At 41.6% G+C, this 18,421-nt stretch overlaps 1 protein-coding gene across 2 annotated transcripts in view; it reads right to left on the bottom strand.

The window, feature by feature from the left end:
* Window positions 1–12,623, bottom strand: part of TPM4 (tropomyosin 4) — an 81,824-nt gene extending 69,201 nt beyond the window's left edge. For both annotated transcript variants that reach the window (XM_018555670.1, XM_018555671.1), the window contains exons 1-2: window positions 12,422–12,623; window positions 6,093–6,218 (exon numbers count right to left, since the gene is read on the bottom strand). In XM_018555670.1, coding sequence (XP_018411172.1) covers window positions 6,093–6,218; window positions 12,422–12,535 — 240 coding nt within the window. In that variant the 5' untranslated portion in view covers window positions 12,536–12,623. The remainder of the gene's footprint in view (window positions 1–6,092; window positions 6,219–12,421) is intronic.
* Between the last annotated feature and the right edge of the window lie 5,798 nt (window positions 12,624–18,421).

Below are 18,421 nucleotides of genomic sequence, written 5' to 3'. Positions count from 1 at the left end.
ACCAAGGCTGGTTAGACCCCACAGAGCCTTGGTTAGGCTCCACAGAGCCCTGAGGCCCTGGTGATACCCCAAAGAGCCCTGGTGAGACCCCGGAGAGCTTTACAGAACCCTGGTGTTGGTGAGACCCTACAGAGCCCTGGTGAGACCCTGGTTTTACCAGTGCTTCTTGAGATCTCACTAGGGTCTCACCAGGGCTCCAAGGGGTCTAACCAGGCTGGTGAGACTCCGCATAGCCCTGGTGAGACTCTACAGAGCCCTGATGCTGGTGAGACCCTACAGAGCCCTGGTTTAACCAGGCCTCTGTGCGGTATCACCAGTGCACTTTGGGGTCTCACCAGCCCTGGTTAAACCCAACCGAGCCCTGTTGGGACCCTACAAAGCACTGGTGAGACCCTATAGAGCCCTGGTTTAGGGGTCTTTGTGATTTCACCAGGGCTCTTTGGGATCTCTCCAGGGCTTTGTGGGGTCTAACCAAGCTGGTTAGGCCCTACAGAGCCTTGGCGAGACCCTACAGAGCTATGGTGAGAACCTACAGAGCCCTAGTTTAGCCAGGGCTCTGTGGGGTCTAACCAGGGCTGGTGAGACCCCACGGAGCCCTGGTGAGACCCCACAGAGCCCTGGTGAGACCCCCACAGAGCCCTGGTGAGACCCCCACAGAGCCCTGGTGAGACCCCCACAGAGCCCTGGTGAGACCCCCAAAGAGGCCTGGGGAGACCCCACAGAGCCCTGAGTAAACCAGGGCTCTGTAGGGTTTTACCAGGGCTCTGTGGGGTTTAACCAGGCAGGTGAGACCCCCACAGAGCCCTGGTAAAACCCTACAGAGCCCTGGTTTACTCAGGGCTCTGTGGGGTCTCACCAGGACTCTTTGGGGGTCTCACCAGGGCTCTATGGGAGTCTCACCTGCCTGGTTAAACCCCACAGAGCCCTGGTGGGACCCCACAGAGCCTTGGTGAGACCCCACAGGCCTGAGTGGGGCCTCATGTTTAGGTTTCGCCTAAGGCCTCGCAAACTCTAGAGCCGCCTCTGCCTTAGTGCAGTGTTTTCATGCGGATGCCAGATTTCTGGGTCCTCAGCTCTAATTACTGGCTTTCCATTAGCTGACTTAGAGCACTGTCGGCGTGTCACTGATCTCACTGATCAGCTTAATAACAGCAGCAAAGGCAGGTCTGCTGGATGAGGAGGGAGCAGTGGGCTGATTATATTGCCATGGGCAGCAGGCAGAGCAGGGAATCCGAATCAATGAATGAATGAGGAAAAGTGCCTTCCTCAGGCAAAACAGAGACTCTGTATTTTGCCTGAGGAAGGCACCTTGTGGTTCTCGAAATGTCACCTGTGATGATGTGACACTATAGCAGTCAATAAATATTGACTATTATACACGCTGGAGTGCTAGTGACTTCTCTTCATTCGGACTTGTCTTGCAGAGGCATCCGCTGTCACTTTAGCACTCACCCTATATCTTTGTGGGTTTTTTATCCAGTCAGGAGTGTGATGGTCTTGAATGTTCATTGATCCGAATGAATGAAGACACAAGACAGCTCTACACACATTCCCCATAGTGACCTGCCTGTTAAAGATGTACAATGTGTCTCCCATCAATGGTATATAAATGTAACTATATAACACAAAAAATGTGACAAGATATAACCAATAAGCGTGATATGAATGAATAAAAAATTTAGATAAAGCAATCAGCAAACAGTGACACACAAACATATGAAAATATACAGTAATGAATCTAAATATTCCCACACTTTAAATACTGTGTGCAATCCAGTCACAGAAATATAACAGTTCAAACGAATCCACCACACTTTCAGTGAATAAAGTGATAACAACTCAATACTGTGATCCTCCACCCGATCCTGTGTAATGGCGTCCAAAACGGAGAGGCACTCACCCTAAACAGGTAACACTAGCGCCGAACTCTTCTCTGTTTGCTTTTATATGGGATTGTCTCTTGTCAGTAAGTTTTTAATAAACGATTTGAGTCATATAATCTGTACTATGGTCTATATTAGGGATTCACCGAAATTTCGGCCGCTGAAACGTATCGGCTGAAAATGGCACTTTGGGCAAAATGGCGAAAGTACAATTTTACACCTAAAATTGTGGTGCACCCCCGGTTTCTCTCCTCCCCGCAGGGTGCTGCTCTGTGTCTCCTCTGACACAGAGCAACGTCCAGAAGGGAGGAGAGAAACGTTCAGGAGGCGGGGAGGAGAGCGCTGTGAGCATGTCACAGGAGGTCAAACGGGGTGGTTCAGGAGGAGAACTCAGCCTTCTGTGACAGATCATGATGGAGAGCGGTGTGGGGGCGGAGTCAGCTGTGAGCTGTCACAGGAGGCCGAGGCGGCGGTGTGGGGGAGGAGTCAACTGTCAGTGGTGTCACAGGTGGCTGAGCTCTCCTCCCCACACCGCTCGCTCATCCTCCTGTGATAGCGAGTCAGGATGGAGAGCGGTTACAAGCACTTAATGATCAGCTGATTGTTGAGTGTTTGTAAATAATTTAGGACATAGTATGTTTACTATGTCCTCAATTATGAATGAACAGGAAGTGCTCTACATCACTTCCTGTCCATTCATGATTGTGGACATAGTAACGCTAATACTATATGCACAGTTTATGAATGGACAAGGGTATAGAAGCTTCCTGTTCATCCATAACAGGACTGCAGAAAAAGAGATTGAAGACTCTGTGTCCTCAATCTCTTGTTCTATTTCAAAAGGGAAATGTCAGGGGTCTGTAAAGTAAAGTAAAAAATAAATAAATCAATCAAAATAAAATCTTAGAAACATTTTTTACAAAGGTTAGAAATTTGTTTTTCTTCGGTTTTCGGCCTGAACATTTTTTTTTTTCGGTTTCGGTTCCTTATGATATCTGAACATGGGGAGCCATGGTATTGTCGGAGGACTTGAGAGTGGCATCACCTCAAGTTTGGGTGTCCCGTTCAGAAACTTAGGGACCTGCGTTGTGTGATTATTTTATATTAATTTTTATTCATTCAAAATCATGCTTATTTGCTTATAGCTCTGCAAATTTTTACATTATATAGTTTGTGGAGTGCACTTTTTTGGGGTGTACTATTAGTGCCTTGGTGTTACATTTTATAATGGTGCGAGATGTATTAGAACTACTTATATAAATGTACCTGTCATTTAACTTAATATGCCTCACACTGCAGGCCTGGCTGTGTCCCAGCATCTCTTACATGCTAGGGACAAGATATGTAGCTCTACAAAATGACACCATTAAAGTATATTAAGCTTATTGGGGAGATGGAGATAATATAAGTATTTACTGAATTGATGACTTAAACTATTTACCCATGTCTAGTTGCATGATGCCATGCCCACATTTTCCTGCAACTTTCTGATCAAACATCTGTCCGCCTTAATATGATTTAGGCCTAGACCGTCACTATTGCCTACATATTGTTATAACGGCCCATTTGTTTCCCCCATATTGTCACGATTGCCCATTTGTTGTTCACAAATTGTTAAGATTGCCAGTTTGTTGACTACGCGTATATTATTTAATATTAGACTACGTGTATATTATTTATAGTTTGTTGGCTCTATATTCTCAGTTTGTCACTTTTGGCTGCATATTGTCAGAGCTGTTTGTTTAGAGGACAATATTACTGTAATTTAACCCTAAGGTGGATGCTGATTGGTTGCCATGCATAGCTGCTTCAGATTTTGTCTGCTCCAGTTTTGATAAATTCCCCTCTGTGTGCATTCCTGTTAAATTGTGTTTGTGCGCCACACCAAATTGCAGGTTGCAAGTATATCACAACTTTGGCGTGGCGCGCTTTGTGCGCAACCACTGACCCCTCCTCTTACCCAACCCCCAATATCAGACTCATCAACTTCAAAAAGTTCCCAAGTATGCTCATCACATGCATGCCTTGTATGGCCACATACTACACCTGCGGGCTGTATGAAAAAATCTAACAGATTCCCCCATCCACCCCGCGGGCTATGCCTGCTTAATGTGCGTTAAAATGTCCACTTGACAGGGTGACAATATAGGAGCACAAAAGTGTTAAAGTTTATTTCTTCTCTGTTATAGTTCTTTCACAAAATTCACACACTTGATTGAAGAATTAAATATGTAAGCTATTCAAATATGTACAAAATAAAATTAATGGCACATCATATAAAACCCAGATTTTCCATTTGTTTAGAGTACTTTAACATGTGATGCTTTCACTTTTTAAACTCCTGTAAGTATTCTACAATACATTATATATTTATGTATACTGTGTCTTTAAAACAACTGGGAGATGAAACGCTAATGAAAAAATAGATAAAGATAAAAAAAAAGTGCAACTGAAGCCAAAAAGTTCTAATTTTGGATAGAGTGGAGAGAGATTAGAACCCCTGTCAGATTTGTATTGCTGCCTGTGTCCCCGTAATGAAGATTCATCCTCTCTATTTGTCTTTCTGACCATTATCACTGAAAGTGAAAGTATATCCCAAATTTTAGGTTGTCATCAGAACAGGAATAGATGGGAAATCTTCCAATGGGGACACTTCTTCTGGTGGCCCTACTGGCCACCTGGGATTTTCGTCTCTTTGGAGGGATTTGCTCTTAAATCTTGCTGTGGCTAATCTCTACAATGGGACACAGATGGCAAAAAAAACAAAAAAAAACGGACAGGTGTTATAACCCTCCATTACTCTATCCAAAACTGAAAAAAATTTTGGCTTCAGTTCTGCTTTAAATTTACAGAATCAGTGTACAACTTTTACTATGCAATGAATAATTTATAATGCAGATTGATTCCATTTTATTTAATGTTCATTATTTGTTTCCATATGTTAGATATCTGAAGTTACAGCACAGAGATGAACAGCACAGAGATGAACTTCCGCCAAGTTACAGCACAGAGATGAATAGCTGAATATACTGCACATTTCTATCTTGTTTTTGTGAAAATACAGGTACAGATCATATATATATATTAAAATTTTTATGTAAAAAAAAAAAAAGGGACAGAAAGCCTGTATCAGTTGTATTGATTGTGACAGTGATAAGGGTATTCATTAAGCAATATGCTACTGCTTTATCCACATAACTATTCAGTCAATGCCCTCTAGTGGACATTTGGAGAATTTCAGCTCTGGATGGTAGGAAAGCTGGCTAAAGACCAGCAGAATGTTGTTTGAAAACATTTGGTTTAAGAACATTTGTAGGATTTTATAATAGTCAATAAGGATCAAAATCGACAATCGTTTTTGACAACAGTGCTGAAAAAAAATAAGAAGCCGGATGGAAAACTTTTTTTGAGTGAACAAGATCCTAACAGCAAATGTGGTAAAACTCCATTCATTCTAAAACCGAATGTTAAAACCAAACAAAATTTCAAATGACACTTGTCTAGTCCCTGATGGCATTAATAAATGTTCTAGCGAGATTTTTCTTATGATCGTTTGTATGAAAACACCTACCAGTGAATGGCCAGCTTAAGACTGGGCAGAACAGGTCTACACCCAGAAACCAGTACGTAATAGCATACATATTGGCAGTAAATTGAGTATTTATACTGCATTATGGCTACTGCATGACCAGGGTCTACACGTCACCAAATTAAGTTGTACAACTTGACCACCATGTGCTTTTAAATATTCGTTCGGTTACCATACAAGCAAATTTGGAAGAATCAGCTTTGCAAGATACAGACACTTTTAACCCAATGCATAATATATTTACTTGGGTTCATTGGTCTAATCAGCTATATTATAGTCTCCATATGTTTAATGAACTGTCATTGTTACCTTTATCTAAAGTGTATGTTGATCCACTTCACAGCAGAACAACTCAATGACAGACTGCACAAAGATATGAAAGATTCATGCTTTTATCCCCTGAAACTGTACCAAGGACCTGTGGGCTATACACCTTCCAGCACGTCACTCACTTCATATTTCCCTAAGAAAGTGTACACCTCCAATCTAAGGAATAACATCTTTCTGGCCATATAAAATTATTAATATTAAGACTATACTATATAAAGTCTATAGTATAGACTAGACTATACTTATTAAGACTAGACTTACTATTATTATGAAGATTTATTGGCACTTACGTCAGTAGCCTTTTTCTCTGCTTGCTCCAATTTCTCCTGAGCATCTTTCAGTGCTTCAGAGTATTTATCCAGTTCATCTTCTGTTCCCTTCAGCTTCTTCTGCAGTGCCACCAACTCATCCTCCACCTGATATGAACAGTAACAGTTACAATTAAAGAAAGCTTCAACCTCAGCTTCAAGCTTTAACTTCAAATAATAAGCTTCAATTATTTAATAACATGAATGCTGCATGGATCAAGGGCATTGTCGATCAACTAGTACTGAGGAAATGATGATGATACCACCACATTCTCAAACAATTCATCCCCACACAGCTACCTCCTCATGCATCACTTCTCCCTCTCTTTTTGATTGTAAGCCCTCACGGGCCGGGCCCTCCTTACCATCTTGTCTTGAATTGTATTGTGATTGTAATGTCTTCCTTATAATGTAAAGCGCTGCACAAACTGTTGGTGCTATATAAATCCTGAATAATAATAATAATAATAATAGAGGTTTCTAGTGGGAGGACCCCCCAAGATCATCCAAAAATATAGAAACCATGTGTCCTATGCCTCATTATGTGGCTAGATGCTTAACTGATGCAGGATTCACCTTATTAAGGAAAAGTGTAAGATTTTGGGACATTTCCTAAAATTTTAATTACAGCATTAGGAATGAATTAAAGTGACGCTTATCTCAGGAGTTAAATCTTAAAAATACATTCAAGTACCTTAACTGTTAACACAAATGTACCTTATTTGTGTATCACTCAGCTGTAGATCTCCAAACCATCTCTGAATCGGTGCCGACACTGCCCTTCCTTCTGGAGGGTGGCTACTTTTGTTACCCATTGTCCCTGTGGGTGTTGTAAAGTAGCCACCACTCCAAGCTCACTCCCATAATGGACTACAATCTCATGTTTAGTTTTCTAATTTGTATTGAGATTGCAGTTTATCACGGGAGTGAACTGGGTACGGTGGCTACTTCACAACACATCCAGGGACCAAAAGTAGCCACCCTCCAGAAGGAAGGGCAGTGTTAGCATCAATTCAGAGATGATTTCAGGATCTACAGCTGAGTGATACACAAATAAGATACATTTTTGTTAATCGATAATTAATTATATTAATAAAATTTAAGGTGCTTGAATGCATGTTTAAGATTTAACTCCTGAGTTTAGTGTCACTTTAATGTGGCTATGCATCAAAATCTGTACAGAAATATACCGTATGTCTTAATCTTAGCAATATGTAGGAATAAAGGGCTATTTGTGGCATTTTCAAACTGCATGTGATATAACAAGGTGTATACTGTATTTGTGCATTATTAACCTTTAATTTGTGGATAAGCTTTTTATACTTTCCAAATAGCCATTTATGCTTTACATTAGATCTGCATATGCAGAACTCTGGTCTGCTTTCAGCTGATTCTGATGTGCTTATTTGTTTCTTCTTGCAAAAAAATTATAATTGTGCCCATTCTTAAGGCCTGTAATATGCAGGCACATACATAACAGTTTGTGAAGTGCTTGGTTAAAAGTTAAAACCTAGTTATCAGGAGGATTTTACTAAATATGCATTACCCAGCCACAAACTGTCTCTATGATACCTTAGCAGATAATTGGCCCTATTCACTAATGGGGGATATCAGTTTGCATTTTATTTTTGTATGTTTTCACATGCTAACTTTGATCTCCTGGTTCACCAAAATTTTACCAGTGCTCTGACATCAGAAGCAAAATTTCATGTGCACCCTACATGGAAGTGCAAACATGTGCGCTTGCAGTTTAGTGTGTGCTTTCAGGTGTTAAATTGGGTATTTACGCATAAGTTTCTCTTGCTAAAAGCAGGTGATATTTAGCTAGTGACAAGCAATTTATTTCCAAAGTGGCCGGGGGGCGGTTTTCCTGTTTTGAAATGTATGTCAGCATTCAAATCTGTTGGTGTTCTTCAAAATATAAGTGTAACTTGCTCTAAATATTTTTACTTGGTGTTGTGATGTAATCTAAGCTGAATGGACATCTGTTTTTTTGGGAACCTTGTTTTTCAGTCATTGGTGTACCGAATTTGATTCTATTGTACATTGTGCTTCATTTGGTAGGTAATGCTGGATATGTGTGCTCATTATGGCTCTTGTCTTGAGTACTATTGTGTATAGATGTATCGTTAAATGCCAACAATCAACCTACAGGAACACACTTACTTTGCTTTGCACGCTTTCAGGTATTTCAGCAGTGTGTATGCGTGTGTGTACACAGCCCAGTTTGTATGGGAAAATAGGCAACCCACAAGCTATATCAGCAAAAGAATGCACAAGACTTTGCATCATATAGGCCTACACAAAAACTTTCTTCAGACACAAATATGCATGTTAAGTTATTTTAAAGTTTTTTGACACATGCAAGCATTTGTAAACCCCTCCCCCCCCCAAAAAAAAATCCTATGCACAGTTGTGAGCTCTTAACGTTTATTAGCTCCAGTAAAACCAGCACACTAATGCGTTTCAGCCATAATGGCCTTAATCATAGCAAGGCACAAAGTGCACTCCAATTTTAGAACAATTTTACATTCTTTCTTAAAAAGAATATTCCTACAGTAATTTCTTCTACCCTGATGAATTCTCCAATAGGGATATATTTTATAGTGTGTGAGAGATAGCAGATCCTTATCTCAAATAATACATAGTTATGGATAGTATAAATGCCTTTATTCTTGCTCACCTGTTGTATAAGGTGCAGATTTTTATTTATAATCGCCTATGTTTTGTTTTTAATGATCCATAGCTGTTTTGTATTAATTGATAAACTCCACCCATTTATGTGGGATGGGGGGAGTATATGTGAACAGAGTGTTGCACTTTGTAGCTAACTATGATTAAGGCCATTATGGATGAAACACATTAGTAAGCTGGTTTTATTGGAGCAGCATGTCTTTTTGTACTAATAAACATTGAGGACCTCACTTATGTGGGTGGTCTGGAGCCTAGCGCAAGTGCCAGCATTTGCTTTGAGCCTGATTGGAAGCAGTGATTCATTGGGAGGAATTTATCAAAACTCGAGCAGACAAAATCTGGAGCAGCTGTGCACGGCAACTCTTTCATTTTCAAATCTTAACCAAACAAACTAAAAAGAGAAGCTGATTGGTTGTCATGGGCAGCTGCGCCAGATTTCATCTGCACCAGTTTTGATAAATGAGCCTCAATGTGTTCACTTTTATTTAAGTGAATTGGGTCTAATGTGGTGGATGCAGACCACTGATCAGAATCTGCATTAGGGTTTGAGAGAGTGAACAATGACTCTGCTTCTGCTGGTTTATAATCATCTACAATGACCTCTGCAATGATCACTACACTTAAGTAAAATAATATAGCTTGACAGACTGATACATAGACAGATAAACACATAACTGTGCATTCGTTTGACCCCTGTAGCTCCTCATTATGTGCCATATAAATAGCAGCTCCAAAGATGCATCACATAGATACATAATGTAGAGTACAATGGATAATCTTCTCTCTGAAGTTTCAGTCTGCTCATCTATAGTCTAAACATATTGCTACACTTAACTGGAATTACGGTTTAGACTGAACAACTGGTAAATCCAGTTCACTCCAATGCAAATACAATTACTAATCCATCATATATTAAAAGCGGGACTGATCCCAGTTTTTTATGCCACTAAATCTATCTAAGGCTCCAGCATAATGCTATCCAGATTCTGCTGTGCGGTCAGTTAATGCCGGCTATTGTTCTCATGATTATGTGTGGTAAAAATTAGATGGATGACTTAACTTGCTGGACAATCTCTCACAAAGATAGCTAGCCATTCTGCAGAGCTGTAGTATGATCCCCAGCAATGAGGAAGATTCTTTACTGGGGATAACTATGTCTACTATCCATACGCTAATATCAATATGTATTACTGAATAAAAACCTTGTTCCTTTGAGTTATAACTATCTAGGTACATGGGGCAGCATTTTTGGCTCTTTTATCTCACAGCTGTTCGAAAACAACCAACTGTGCAATAATAATTTTTTTAGCTAAAGTCAGTGTGATCCAGGTTGCTTAGGTAGGGAGCTGGGAGAACAGAATATTTTTGTTCATAGGCTGAAAGAAGTTATTTTCTTACCCAAAATAATTTTATAATGCTGCCATGTGTCCTAGTGATTCATGTTTAGTTTGAATTTGAATGCTATGTCTACTTTAAAAGAGAACCTGTAGGGAAAAGAGCAGTTGGAGATGTAACGTAGAATAGGCACACCCAGGTGCCTGTTAGCATCCTTAAAGATCTCTACCTGCCAGAAGCTCCACAGTTTCCTGGTCGTGCTTCTGCAATGCCTCTTATCACCTTCTGTGCCTTTCTAATGTCCAGTGAAATGGTCACATTTGATGGCCAATTGACAGGGTCACCAGGAAGATATTAATTAGGGTTTGAAATAGCAGTAAAGCCCATGAAAGAAAACTAGCATTTTGCAAGGAATGCTTACTCATAGAATGGAAGCTTATTTGGGAGGCAAGAACCCCCTTAGCTCATGTGAGTAAAGTAAACTGTTGTTGAGCAAATTGTTAAGTATTCGGAAAATTACAGTAATTTGTAACTTCAGTAGTAATACAAAGCACTGAATAAAAAAATATATATACCCTGTTAGAGCTAGAACATTCTGAAAATCTTCCATCATATTTCTAGCTTTATAACAGAAGCCTAATAACTCAGTTTTCAGTCTAAATAGAAGTTTTTAAAACCTAACACTGGCACAGAAGCTTTGTGGCAGAAATAATACACGGCTTGTCTATCACATTCAGATTCAGAAACAGGCACCTCTGTGCAGCAATAGAATCAACCCACCACATCCCCTGTTTTATTATGGAATTCCTTCAGTTGGTCGGATCACATTGCAGAGATTTGAGCTCTTGGCCTAGAATCAACACTTAGCTCTTGTCTGAGCTTTCATACCAAATAAGGAAGGGAATTTGCTATTTCACTGTCAAATAGGCATAAACTAAATAATGTGATCTACAATCAGACAAAAAAGTAGGCAGCATCACTTGCTGTACATAAAAGCAGTAAAATAAAAACAGCAAAGAGTTAAAATGAAGTCCCGTTATGCTGTTACTGTACTTTTTTATATGCAGCAAGTATGGACATTCATGGAGCATGAAGACAGGTTACACACTTTTTAACCAGTTTATATGCATTTGTAAAATCTTTATATGTGGAATCTTTTATCCAAAAATACTATTTTAGTTAAAGTCTTAAAGAAACATGTTGTCTTTCTGTGTCAACAGCACATTACCTTCCAGCAGCACTAAGGGGGGTGCTAGTAAATATCTAATTGAGGATGGAATGTCAGAATTATCACAGAAAAAAAAATAATGGCATTTGTGATGTTCTATCTCAGAAAAAGAGCTCCAATGTGTAGATATATCTCACTCACGCCTATCAAAATGTTTTATTGGAAAGCCTTTCCTTAATTTTATATGTTATGGTGTATGATGACCATGTTTATCAGGCATGTTTTCAAACAATCACTGGTGCCCTATTATAGTAATATATTAGGATAATAAAACATTTTCTGTTTAATTTATGGTGCCCATGTTATTGACTATTTCCTCAAACCTTCATGAAGTGTGTTACCTGGAAAGATCAGTGAGCCCTGCATTCTCCTATATACAGATCCTCAAAAAGACCCATTTCATAAAAGGTACAAAATATTCTGCAGAGCATTTGTACATTATTTTTATAATTCCCCTGGACACAGTCCATTAACTCTTGTTAAAGATTTGCTTAAATGCCAGGTGCTTTTGTTTAGAAAAGTAGACAGAAAACCAGAAGCAGAGAACATCTTAAGTTGTGGTGGGGGTCATTTTACAAGTGAGAATGTGAATTTATTTTAACAGCTTGGTTACTGTACAGAATCCTTTAAAAAAAAAAAAAAAAAAGAACCTTACAATTAACTACATTTGCTATTACAAAATTATTGTTTTACCTATTTGTTTAAAACTGTGTGCAACTCTTTATACTAAACACCTTGCTTTGTTGCTTGGTAGGTGACTACAGTCAACCTTTCAGTGTCATGCTATTGATTTCTTATAAGCTCAGATCAATTAGTAAAGTAGAGTTGGGTAAGCCGGTAGCGTAACTGAAATTTTCATGTATGCAGCATGAGGGATTAAGGAAGAAAAAGAAAATAATAAAAGTCAAACATAAGTGACTTACACAAACAAGGCAATCAATGATTTGTACATTGTGATAGATTTAAGAGGTCTGAAGTACTACAGCAGCTGTTGATAAACGTATCTGCTGTTAGTGGTTATCTATTGCCCCGCAGGTTCCTGTCCAAAAGATACCTGTTTGCACTTGTCCTCAGCTGCTTTTTTATCTGCTTCAGCTTGCTCTGCTCTGTCTATGGCATTCTCCTTATCCAGCTTCAGCATCTGCATCTTCTTCTTAATAGCTTCCATCCTGGTTGGCTAGTTAGCAGGCTGGCTGCAGAGATGAAACAAGCAGGACCTGATGCAGGAGAAGGTTCTCTGAACTGAGCAGAGCACAACTGAAAGGAGAATACTCTACAGGCAGCTTTAAACTCACAAAGAACATCATTGGATGCTTCAATCCCCTGAGATACCACAAGACTTTCACTTGCATCCTTTCCAAGGAGAGACTTGGACTTGTTTCAACTACCAAATCCACAGCCCTTACCCAATCACCTTATTTGGGATTGATTTTGCTATAAAGAAGAGAAGAAAAGATTTGGTTTCCATTTTTAACTTTCTGACAACACCAACAATGCTGACAAATGAACACATGCCACAGATAAGACTTATTAGCATATCTGGGTATATTTGTACAGTGCAATCAGCTGCCCTTTTCAAAGGGAGGTGATGCCATGCCACCGAGTCGCATGAACAAAAGCTAATTGTGCAAACACATCACCAACCATACTAATGTATTGCATGTTAGCTTGTTGTAGTAGTTATTCTTGTGGGTACGCTTATGCATTTATGTCTATATTTATTTATATTCTATTTATTATTTAGCACAAATATTAGACACTGCTTTAGGAAAAAGGTACAGATAAATGAAGGTTATATGAACAGAAGACAGATTAGGCTGTACATGTGTAACATTTCAATCCTACTTTCCAAAAAAGGCACACAGAAGAGATAAAAGAAGTTTAAGTGTACTATAAATCTATTTCTGTATTAGGGATGTAGAAAATGACCATGTTACCGATTATTAAAATGTTATGTCTTGTTCGTTTACATCCATAGCGGGTAGGGTATGTCACAAAACTTGTGCGCAGCTTCTTCCAAATAATGCAAGTACTGTATTCTCACTATAGAATAGCAACTCTGTAAAAGAAAACAAATACTAATAAAACCAGACGGTCACCAGTCACACCTATAATAACTACATAGACAGATAAATATGCAGAACATATGTTTTACTTTATAGGCAGTGATTTCAAGCATGAAACAAAGCTATACTGTATTGTACAGGCCAGTTCCAGACAGTTATTCAATGAGTTTGTACCTAGTTTATTCTGAGACATGTAATACAAAACATAAAATTAACTAACAATACAGAGTTATACAAGCTCGAAAAAAGTAACACTGTCATAAATGCTTTAAATGCCACATTTAGTCTTGGAGAAAAGGGAGGAGGTGGATGAGGATGGTAAGCATTTACATTTCAAGTGTTTTTTTTTAACCTAATTTCTAGGTGTTTTTCCGCCAGCAGTAATTAAAGAGACCCTGTCATTAACCTAAAAAAGTGCAGGTAAAAGCATGTTAAAATGAAAAATTTTAAAGGATTATTTTAAGAAATTTCCCTTTTCATTTTTATTCACTTGAAAAGTGCCATTGAACTTGTTAGAAAATGTGATTAGTGCAGGAAGAGTGGATTTTCTTAGCACAGCCCCCTCCTTTCTGCCTTGTTATAGTCTTCTAGGAGTGTATAATAACATTTTGTGCTGGCCCAGCTCCTTCGACCCTTTCTTCACCTCCCTACATAAACTTTTATGTAGCTGCTGGGGGTAAGAATGAAGAGGAATGCTATAGAGCAGGGGTGGGCAACTCTGGCCCTCTGGCTATTGTGCAACTTCAAGTCCCATGAGGCACTGCAAGACTGACAGCCACAGGCAGTGGCATAACTATCACCATAGCAACCCAAGCGGTCACTATGGGGCCCGGTCAGGAGACCGGGGCCAAGCAGCTGAGGTGGAGGAGGCGGGGCCTGGAGGTGGAGGGGCAGAGGTGGCCGGGGCCAAGTGACGTTGGTGGAGGCCGAGGGGGAGGAAGCCGGGCCCCAGCAGGGGATGGCTCATGGTTGACAGGTAAGAGGTGTGCAGGGAAAGGGACCCCGACCAGCCCAGCTGAGACCCTGCAGAGCTCACCATAGAGAGACTATGGTGGGCTCTGCAGGGTCACTCTAAAAATGGGCTGTGCGGGGTCTATGGTGGGCTCTGCAGGGTCTTTGGTGGCCTCTGCAGGGTCTCAAGTAGGCTGTGAAGGGTCTTTGGTAAGTGCGGGGTCTCAGGTGGGCTCTGCGAGGCCTATGGTGGGCTCTGCGGGGTCTATAGTGGGCTCTGCGGGGTCCCAGGTGGGCTCTGCAGGGTCACTCTCAGGTGGACTGTGTGGGGTCTCAGATGTGCTGTGCGGGGTCTATGGTGGGCTCTGTGGCATCTCAGATGGGCTCTGCGGGGTCTATAGTGGGCTCTGCGGGGTCACTCGCAGGTGGGCTGTGTGGGGTATCAGGTGGGCTCCGCGTTGGTAAACCCCCTTCCTGTCATGGCCATTTTTCAGTATTCAGCGCTGCGGTACATTGACTGACATTTATTCCGTCATGCAACGCTGTACTAAAATTAATTTTATACCGTTTTTATTTACACTTATTGTTATTGCTATTACATAGGGGGATAACATTCCCCTATATAATATCAAAGGCACACTGACAGGTACTCTTTATGGAGACATTAGGGGTCTCTAGGACCCTTAATGTTACCTGGGGACCCCAAAAGCAGACAGATGACTGACAGGTGAATGCGGAAGTTATGTAATACACATCACTTCTGCATTCAGACCTCGGAGGGAGATCAGCAAGGGGGAAGATGCTGATCTCCCTCCCATCTTACCTCCTGACGCCCTCCCGAGTCGGTCCCGGGCCGCAGATGGGCTAGCGGATCCTGGGATTGAAGGTGAGGGGTCAGGAGGGGCCCCACAACCCTGACCCAGTGGTTGTGGGGGTCTGCGGGCAGGGGGGCTTATTTGCATCGGGGTACCCCTTTAATTAAGCAGTAAAATGGTTATTCTTGACACATTATATAACCACCAATAACGAAGGTATGCACATATACTGAGATTCACAACTGCCCTATAAACAGGGGCGTACCTCCCCCGAGGCAAACAAGGCGTTTGTCTTGGGCGGCACTTTAGAGGGGGGCGGCAAAAACGCTGCCCCCAAAACAGTCAGGCAAGCCGGGCTGCACAGAATTTGGCAGCCTCGGTAGCCTAATCTAGCGAGACAAGGAGCCAGAGGTGGAGGCGAGGAGAGGAGCTAAAGCGGAGGAGGAGGAGCAGCAGGAGGGGGGGGGATCCCCATCAGGGGACGGGTACAGCTACCCGTCGGGTGACAGAGGACGCCGGTCCCGAAGCGTCAGTCGGGCACAGAAGGCCTGGGACCTGCATGTGCAAGATGGGCAGTGGAGGAAGATTGAGGCGGTCCGGCAGTTGGGGCGGATCCCTGTCAGGGGGCGGGTCCAGATACCGTCAGGTGACAGAGGACGTCGGTCCCGAAGCGTCAGTCGGGCACAGAAGGCCCGGGACCTGCAAGTGCAAGACGGGCGGTGGAGGAAGCTTGGGGCGGTCCGGCAGTGAAGGAGGCCAGGTCCATCAACGGGCGGCAGATGCAGGTAAGTGGATCACAGTGGTGGTTACAGAAGTGACAATTGGTGCATTACTGAAGGACTTAGAAGTGTTGGTGTAGTGGCAGCAGGTACAGACATGCCTTTAAGTGCAGTGGTGTGGAATGACACACTGCTGCAGTGGCAGAGGGGCGAGTTGGTGTATTGCTGGCAGGTGTAAAGGCAGTGGGTGCAGCATGTCACTTCAGTGCAGGACCTGCAGTTGCAGTAGGGAACATTGTGTAAAAAAAGTGTGTGAACTCACTGGTGGCAGGTGCTGAAGTTTGCATCGGTGTAGAGTGACATTGGGTTCAAGCAAAGGTCATGTCAGTGCTGTGGTGGTGGATGCAAAAGGGCACATCAATGCAGTGCGAGGGGAGGTGTAAAAAGAAACATTGTGCAATAGTTTGCATTGGTGCAGTGGCAGCAGTACAAAAGTGCATGTTGGTGCAGTGGCAGCAGTACAAAAGTGCATGTTGGTGCAGTGGCAGCAGTACAAAAGTGCATGTTGGTGCAGTGCCTGTGGTTGAAGTGGACATTGGTTCAGTGGTTGTAATTGGGGTCATGGATGTCATTGCAATATAAAGCTGCACTGTGCTGCTTCAGGGCTCAAACATTTACTAACAGGAACAGCTTGAACCCTTACCACATGTACATGATAGTACTAGAATTATTCCCATTCCTATGACCATTTGTAACCATGAGTTAACGTCCCCACAGAGTAAGTACATTTCAACAAAATCTAAGTGACCAGGGCTTTACTATTCAGGTGATATGAGAAAATTTGCCCTAAATTAAAGGCTACTTATGAAGCTATGGTGGGTTCTGCAGGGTTTTAGGGGGACTGTGCAGAATCTGTGGTGGGCTCTGCAGCTTGCAGAGCCGACCACAGATCCTACACAGCCCCCCGAGACCTGCAGTGCCCACCAGAGATCCCTCTTGCCCACCTTAGACCCCCCAGAACCCACCACAAATCCTGCACAACACCCTTGAGACCCCGCAGAGCCCAACACAGATCCTGCACAGCCCCCCTGAGACCCTGTGATGCCCAGCACAGATCCTGCAAAGCCCCCCTGAGACTCCGCAGAGACCACCTGAGACCCCAGCTTTCCTGCTATGCTAATAGCGGAACATGTCAAAAGCTGAATACAATGTGTGCACTGTATCCAGCGACTGACAGATTACATAAAAAGTCAAAAACAGGAAGGGGTGGGGCAAATTTAGTGGGGGCAGGGGGGTAGACATGTGCATCAGCAAAAAAAATTGTTTAGTTGCGTTTTATTTCGGATTTTGTGTTATTTAATTTTTCGGGATTCGAGTCCGAAAGTCAATTCGTTTTGGGCTTCGGATTCGGACAAAATTCGTTAGCGGTAGTCTGTACGAATTGTCGTTTTGTTGACGGTTCGTTCGTTGCAGCAAAAGTGACATTTGAGGTGAAATTTTTATTTTTTTCTTAAATGTCACTTTGCTTTTCATCCAACAAACGAAATTTGGTACAGACTACCGCTAACGAATTTCGGAATCGGAAATTCGGATTTGTTTGCATTCGTTATTATCTGTAATTTCTGACATTTCGCCCAAATTTCGATTCGGAACAAAAAAGATCGCACATGTCTAGGGGGGTGCGCCTGAGTTACGTCTTGCCTAGGGCAGCCCCAAACCTAAATACACCACTGCCTATGAACCAATGATGCTTCCACAAAAATAGAAATTTGGTTGCTTTGGAGGCAGTCTATTACACTCATACACATGGTATACACAGATACTGAAATTCATAACTACCTTATGAATCAAAAATGCTTCCACTGAAGCAGAAGATAGGGTGTTCTGGACCCCCTATACTAATGGCAATAACTAAGTATACACCATACCGAGATTCAGAACTGCCCCATAGACACATGGTGCTTCCACTAAAGCCTTAACGGAGAAAGTATATAAATACCCAAAAACAAGGTATGTATTATGACTGACATTCATAAGTAATAAAGCTTTACAAAAGAAGAAAAAGTGGTTGTTTTAGAGGCAGTATATCACACCTATACACCTGTTATACTTAGATACCGATATTCTTATCTTCTTCCTGGGCCAAATATGTTTACACTGAGGCTGCAACTTGATTTTAATTAGAAGCAGTATAGTTATACTGAAAACTAGGAATGCACCAATACTGAGATACATGACTACCCCATGAACCAATGATGCTCACTCTTAAGCTGAAACTTGGTTATATTGGAGGCTGTATAGTAATATGCATCAATACTGAAAACCATAGATCGCCTACTGAACTAATGCTTATACTAAGTTATTACTGAGATCGCATAGAAATATAAAATACACCAATACATTAGGTATGTACACATATTGAACCTCATGACTCCATGCTTACTTAATTTGGTTATTTCTGAGACAGCATAGTAATACCAATACATGAGGTATGCACAAGTAT

Source organism: Nanorana parkeri, unplaced genomic scaffold, assembly GCF_000935625.1.
Source record: "Nanorana parkeri isolate BGI_ZX_2015 unplaced genomic scaffold, ASM93562v1 scaffold207, whole genome shotgun sequence".
Classification (NCBI taxonomy): domain Eukaryota; kingdom Metazoa; phylum Chordata; class Amphibia; order Anura; family Dicroglossidae; genus Nanorana; species Nanorana parkeri.
The sequence above is the reverse complement of the archived record's forward strand: the minus strand, read 5'-3'. Positions and strand labels throughout refer to the sequence as shown.